At 43.9% G+C, this 7,500-nt stretch overlaps 1 protein-coding gene across 7 annotated transcripts in view; it reads left to right on the top strand.

The window, feature by feature from the left end:
- The window catches only part of LOC123518647 (POU domain, class 6, transcription factor 1-like), a 432,516-nt gene that overhangs the window by 61,464 nt on the left and 363,552 nt on the right, over positions 1-7,500 (top strand). For all 7 annotated transcript variants that reach the window (XM_045279576.1, XM_045279573.1, XM_045279572.1 and 4 more), the window contains exon 2: positions 5,319-5,392. In XM_045279576.1, coding sequence (XP_045135511.1) covers positions 5,327-5,392 — 66 coding nt within the window. In that variant the 5' untranslated portion in view covers positions 5,319-5,326. The remainder of the gene's footprint in view (positions 1-5,318; positions 5,393-7,500) is intronic.

Below are 7,500 nucleotides of genomic sequence, written 5' to 3'. Positions count from 1 at the left end.
GGTGACGGAGGTGGGGACGGGGACACAGGCAGCGGCGGATAGCGTTGGAAAGACAAAGTAAAACGTGGACTAGTGAGATGAAAGGAGAGATTAATGATGCGAAACGTGGAATGAAACGCACGAGAGAGAGAGAGAGAGAGAGAGAGAGAGAGAGAGAGAGAGAGAGAGAGAGAGAGAGAGAAAAGGGGAAGGGAGGCACGGTGGGAGAAGAGAGGGAGCAGAAATGATGGAAAAATGTGAGGAATGACCAACAAGAGCTAAAATGAGAGGCAAAACGGGAAATGAAGCTGGGGACGCAACGGGAAGCACAGGGAAAGGTTAAAATAATGCATATGAAATGTAGTGAAAAGCAAAATAGAACGATAAATCCTGGTGTGTAGCGAGAATTACCAGAGAGAAACGATGAGGAGATAGAGACCGAGAGAGAGAGAGAGAGAGAGAGAGAGAGAGAGAGAGAGAGAGAGAGAGAGAGAAAATGAGAGAATGAGAGAGAGGGAGAGAGACAAAAAGAAAGAGAAAACAGAAGAGAAAAATTACGGAGAGAGGAAAAAACGAAACAGTCATTCTTTTTTCATGTTTTGTTGGAGGGGGTTGGGCCGGTGGGCTTTGATTATCGTATCCAGAAAATATTGTTCATCTTTCTGTCCTCTGTTTAGGCTCAGTAATCGCGGCGCATCTCTTAAATAGATTAGAAAACGACGCCATGTAGAGTAAGACAGGAAGGCAAGGAAAAAAAATGTATATTACGTGAAGGTCCTTTTTTTTTTTCAGGACAAACATCTGAACAAACCTACGCTGTGCCCACGCCGGAATTCAGACATCACGTGAGGCGCTTTGACGGCGAAAAAGGAAGGGGAAAAATAGGGAAAAAAATAGGGATGTTGGGTGTGACAGGGGGAATAGGAGGGGAACGAAGAGAGGGACGGAAGGAGAGGGGTGGAAGGAGAGGGATGCAGGGACTGTGGTATGGGGAGAGAGGTCCTGCGAGGGTGAACAGATCTAATTTCTTGATATTACCGGCTCGATTAGTATACTTAGCGCGGACAAATTAGGCAATGACACGTGGCGCTAATCCGGTTGCGAACGACGGGCGCCCGAAAATGTTAAGTGACTGACACGCGAATTGTATGATGAAGAAGTGAATGTGCTCCATCATCACCGCTTCTTTTTTTCTTTTATCTCCATTTATTTTCCTCTCTCTCTCTCTCTCTCTCTCTCTCTCTCTCTCTCTCTCTCTCTCTCTCTCTCTCTCTCTCTCTCTCTCTCTCTCTCTCTCTCTCTCTCTCTCTCTCTCTCCATCTTCTTGTTAGAGTCATATGTGCGCTTTTTTCCCGTTATTTCTACTTTTGTCTTATTAATTCCAGTATTTATCTCAACTCTGACTTTTTTTTATCTTTAGGTCTAGAGTTTGAGTTTCGTGTATTTACAAGCTTTTCCTCTTTTCAACATTCTCTCTCTCTCTCTCTCTCTCTCTCTCTCTCTCTCTCTCTCTCTCTCTCTCTCTCTCTCTCTCTCTCTCTCTCTCTCTCTCTCTCTCTCTCTCTCTCTCTCTCTCTCTCTCTCTCTCTCTCTCTCTCTATCTTCTTGCCTCTTCCTTGTCAGTATCATTCATATTTCGTTTCTTTAAGTCATCAAGTAAACGCACGCCTTTTTTCCTCACTGAGGCTGAGAGTTAACGTTTGACCTGCGCGCCTCGTCCAGCTGTGTTCCCTCCGGCACTCCCGTTGGCATGGGTTAAGGTGCCGCCGTAGTTACTCATGACTGCGGCGTGGATAGAAAAATGTATGATTCCGGCAGCTTATCTTTATGCATGCTTCATGATAATAACTACGATGAAGAGTGTGTGCGGAAGGCAACATGTAATGCCGTAGTGACTGACACGGGAGCATCCTCTCAGCTCATGGTGTGTGTGTGTGTGTGTGTGTGTGTGTGTGAGTGTGCATGGTGTGTTTGTGTGTGTTTTTGTGTTGTGTGCGTCTGTTAAAGCGGACCTCGTTGACGCCGCCTCCAATGCCCGAACGCAAAAATATAAAAACAGAACAGTGGAAATGAAAATATTCAAACTTTAGTGATAATAACAAGGCACAACACAGGCAATTACAAAATAATTGAATGCACTTATATGCAACAAATTATAGGGACTGAATTTTATTATTTAAAAATTCTACAGCATTTGATAAATGAGTTTCATATATAAAGTAGAGTAAAAACAAACAATGAAAATTTGCAGTATTGTTCAATGCATCAAGTGCCGCGCCATAAATGTATTTTCCGTAGGATCATACACATTAGATTTATTTCGGTACATGTATGTAGGAATGCGGCTATAAGTACTTTTTTATGCATTTTACATGCATATGCATTTTTATATGTATACTTTGAAGCATCGGGCCATGCATCTGTCTGACCGCTCATGTTCGGCGGTGCTGTGAGTGTGTGAGTGCGCGCTGTTCTGGCCGCGTTGTTTGTGTGTTGTAAGAATGCTCGTACGCTTTGCGTCACGTGCTGTGGCGTAACGTGCTCATGCGGTGTGCCGCCGCGTGTCGTGTTGTGCCGCCGGTGGCGTGTTGCAGCCAGCGTGCCGCGCCGCCCTCGCCGCGCGCCGCTTGATGACATGCAGATGAGGACGGGCGGAGGCCACTCACTGCTGCCCCACATACTTGCGACTCCTCTCAGGCGCCCACTGCCTCCTGAGGACCGGCTTCTCGCGTCCACCGTTGCAGACGTCAAAACCCATTACTTGGAGAAATGGATGTAATATCAAGCCCCACTGTAATGGAAAACAAGCTATGAATGCGTAATGACATGTACATAGATAAGCGATAAATATCTCACTTACACCATGGTTCGGTGGCGGTGTGTTGCCGGACCTTACGGCCAGCTGGGAGTTTCATTACATGTAATAAATGTACTCCTCCATGCCCACACTCACCCCTCCCTCTCCCTGCCTCTACCATTCCTCTTCCCCCATTTGTCGGGCGGGACGGGGAGGGCATTGGGGCGCTGCCGCTGATAGTGATGGTAATGGCGGTGATTAAGATGATGATAAGGTCGCCCTCATTTCTTGACTAGCAGCGACAGGACGGCTGGTGAGGAGCTGCTGGGAAGGCCAAGCAAAACACCAATCTTGCAATCCTTGATGGGGAGAATCCTGAGATAATGGAGGTTATAATACAGGGAGTGGTCTCCTTCCCCTCTCCATCTTGTCTTCGTCCATTCTTCATTTCCTCCTCCTTTCTTTCCGGTATATTTACTCGCCCGTCTCTCATTTCCTTTCAATGACTTTTCACTCCGCTGCTTCGCTTATCCGTCCATTCTTCGGTCACGTGTTCTCCCCTGTTACTCTCCTAATACTTGATCTATCTTGCATGTTCATTCGTATGTCCTCCTTTGACTTTTTTATGACTTCATTTGTTTTTTTATTTCCATCCATCTATCCGTCAATCCTGCATTCACTTCTCCACATCACCTTGTTTATTCTCATTCTTGCTTTCTTTTATTCATCATTCAAATAGTCACATACTTTTTTTCTGCATTTTTAACCATACACTTACGATACTCACATTTTCAAATCAATCTGCTGCTCTTCTTTTTCAGCAGACAATCCTTCCTTTTGCCAAACAGCTTTTCAATTTCATCTATATATTTCCTCCCTTCACCCCATATTTTCTTCCTTCATTCATTATTTCCTTCACTCATCCATCAATTCCTTGCCCTCAAACATTTCCTTTATTACCTCTTCATTTTGCTTACTATCTTTCCAACACATTACCCTCAGTGTCTCAATTTCCACCCCACTTTACTTCCTTTCTTCGTATCTTTCTTCACCCTCCCCTCGTCTGCCTGCCAGTATCGAGTCAAGTGCTGCAGAGGCAGTGAGACGCTTCAGGTATAAGACGTATCGACTGTTGAGGTTGTTTAGAGCGATAATGACGACGACGTTGACGAATGGATACTGGTAAAGAGTTCTCCTTGGCGAGCTGCTAAGGGCCTCATGTGGTGAATGATGGAAGGGAGGGAGGTGGGGAAGGCCAGGGAGTGAGGGAATGAGGGAAGGAGGGAGGGAGAGTGGATAGTTACGGATGGATAGAAAGAAGCTGAGGTGAGTGTACATTATGAGGGAGCAGAAGCAAGTTAGGGAATGGATGGGAAGAAATGGGTGGAGTGCGGTTAATATATAGGAAGTCGATGTGAGCAGGTGTGAAAGACTGTTAATTGCTTGTGTTATTACGCTGCAACAACGAGATCATATGACACCGGGTAGGGATACGAACGAGCGCTGTCTCACTCATGCACTGCCGAGAAACTGATCGATATGCTACTCTACTGCCCTGTCTCTTCCATTAGTAGTTTGTGTAGGATACTTACACAAACAGTCTAGTTAGGATCTCAAAGTCCACTATTTCTTTTCTGTTCCTTTGCATTTTTCGTCTTTTTCCTACTCATATTTTTGTTGTGTTCTCTTCTTCCTCCACTTCCTTCTCTCAACTAGCTCAATTATGTGTTTTTTGCATTCTTTCTTCTTTTCTGCTACTCATACTCTTCTTCTACCTCCTCTTCCTCCTCCTCTTTTCCCACGTCCTCCGCACAACATGCACAATGACCTGTGAAGTCCTGCCTACCTCAAGGCGTGGATGCAATGAACTATCTGACCAACATACAAACTGTGACTCAATTCGGGATCCTCAAGGCAACAATGAAGCAGAGAATGCTTGGCTCGAGTTTTTTACTGCTTTCAATAATGGGTGTTTTTATTTTTATCTCAAGAAAATATAATGAAAAGAGGTTACGATCTGGCTGATTTAGTTCTTGAGTTATCGTGGTATAAATATTCCGTATTCCGAGCATTTGTATCTTCGATCTCATCATCTTTGCCATTATTCACCTGGACTAGAATCAGTGATCGTATTATTAACCCATTGAGTACTATGAGGCGTTTACTTATTCATTCTGCGTACTGTTTGGTGATTTTATACAGCTTCAGAAACTCAAGTATGGCATTGAAATAGTGAAGACTGTAGTCATTAATCTTCCGACTTCGATAGACCCTTCCTAATGTCAATAAAATGATCTAATCGTACACAAATCTTAAGGTAACAATGTATCCCAGTATTGAAGAGGTCGAGGATAAGTCAGTAAGGACCTTTAAAAGATTAGATGAATTTATGGATAGAGACGATAGGTTGATGTATGATATATAAATAAACTGATAAATGTAGAACGTTTAATTTCGTGTTTCTTTCCTCATGTTCTTAAGTTCTTACGTTCCTATTACCTGAAATGACATTAATTGATCCTTTTTTTCTCTCTTCTCGCAGGTGTGACGATGCTGTCGGCCATGGAAACCGCAGTCAAGTGTGAGGTCGACTTGCCGCTCAACCTCAAGACTCATGTAAGTACAGACCTGCTTTCCTTCGAGTCACTAAGGACACTGAGGCCTCGGTATTCTCGGGACTCCCTATATACAGTTATTCCCGGTGATACGAGCTACATATGTACAATAGTGAACGATTTATTCATGTGTTTTGGCTGCGTTCATGTGCGTCCAGCTCTCGCAGTTTGGCTCGTGCGTTGTTTTTCCATTATCTCTGTTTTTTTTTTTTTTTCCTCCTCTTGCAGAATTTCCACGCGTGTAGTGTAGTTTACCTTATTGGATCAGCGCGGCGGCATTGCTTGTGTATAACGTTTGCGTCTATGGATTAGGTTTCCTTTGGGTAAATGAGTCGTTAAAAGAATCGCAGTGAAAAGAGCAAAAAAAAAAGAAAAAGAGAAAAGTGGTGAGGTGGTTTTTTGGGGTGTTGGAAAGTAAATAACATATCACCGTATCTCTTACTTTTATTTGTGTTATTTAATCTCCATGTTATCGTTTTTTGTTGCAGTTCCTTACAGTTTCCGAGTAAATTTCATGATAAGCTTCGTGTCTCTTTGAAGATGTTTTTTGTTGTCGAAGTGTTCGGGAAGTGGTAGGGAGTCCTTAGTTCATGGTGTCACGGGGTTGTTCTGGTATCATCGGGGTCGTTCCGTAGTCAGGGTCATGGCATCGTCAGGGGGTCGTCGTCTCCTCGCCGCCATTCCAGCGTGCCTGTTATCGCCGGCTCCCCGCGGCCTTTTGTTTCCAGGGGCGAAATTTACGCCTCGGAATAGTTTTGCTATCTGTTTTTGGAGCGAATATAGCTACCCATATATAGAGTGACCATTTTAATAGGGGCGCAAAACAACAACTTTAGTCCATGGCCCCTCGCGTTGAAGGGTAAATTATGAAGTGTTAAACCCCCTATAATGGCTAATTCCCTGTGTGCTTCATCACTCCCTTCCATTAACAACACCTCCCGGCCGACATGACAATGGTAAATTGATCTGATGACATGTACGCAGCTCCGGCAAGCGCTGGACACGCACACACTGATGGCGGCGGCGGCGCTGGGGACACGGCGACCACGCGCTGATTGCCTCCTGCACAAAGAAGAGGGGTAGTTCCAGATGACACATAGGGAGCCCGTAAATCACTCCAGTTACTTGGTCACCAGTTAAGGAACATTGTACACCAAGGTTTCTTTTCGCCACAAACACAGACAGTCAGCGATTGATGGAGTTTATTATGGGTAATATCTGATAGAGCTGTTTAAGTGGTAATAGTCACTTGGTCAGTTTATGTGATTTGAATGATGAAAGAGATACAGAAAGGTGTGTTGACATGATCGTCATGGATAGGATTGGGCAAAAAGTAACGCGTTCAAGGTTGATAAGGTTAGATATGATAAAGAGATATAAACTCATTACTTCTCGGAGTGGTAGATGACAGGGATCATGTTGTTAGTGCTGAGTCGATAACGAACTTTAGAATGAAGATTAGCTAGATGAATTATTGCTTAATGGTACAGGTGAATATAGGATTGTAGTCATCACGTTCTTATGTAGAGAACCCGTAAGTTAGTCAGTCAGTCAGTCAGTCAAAATTTATAGTGAAGAGTGATTAAGAAACAATGTATACGGATTTTTTTTTTTTCAATTCAATATATGGTTCATTATTCATCTCCTATCCATACACCTTAGACTTATATATTTGTTTATTGACATTCATGTTAATTGCTCCCTTTCCTTCTCACATACCCATAAGTTAGTTAGCCAGTCAGTCATAAAGAAACATCATATTGAAAAAGGGCTATTTGTTCATGTATGGAGCGTCTTCATAACTTTTCCTTTTCATATATTCTTTTACGTTCACCGGTTCAGCTTTCTTCCCTAGCTTGTCATCTTTCTCCTCTCGGTGCGTGTTGTGCTTCTCCTCTTCCTTGACGCTGCCGAGGGAGGATAAATGGAAACAGGACACTGGTCAGGGTACACCAGATGAAGACACTGAAGGAGGAGGAGGAGCAAGAGGTGGACTGGGAGGAGGATTGGGAGTACAGTGGTAGGTAAAGGGAAGGAGCAAAAGGGAGATGAGGAAAGCAAAGAAAAGGAAGAGGAGGAGTAGGAGGAGGGTATGAGACGGATAAGGAG

This window comes from Portunus trituberculatus, chromosome 44 (genome assembly GCF_017591435.1).
Source record: "Portunus trituberculatus isolate SZX2019 chromosome 44, ASM1759143v1, whole genome shotgun sequence".
Lineage (NCBI taxonomy): Eukaryota > Metazoa > Arthropoda > Malacostraca > Decapoda > Portunidae > Portunus > Portunus trituberculatus.
The sequence above is the reverse complement of the archived record's forward strand: the minus strand, read 5'-3'. Positions and strand labels throughout refer to the sequence as shown.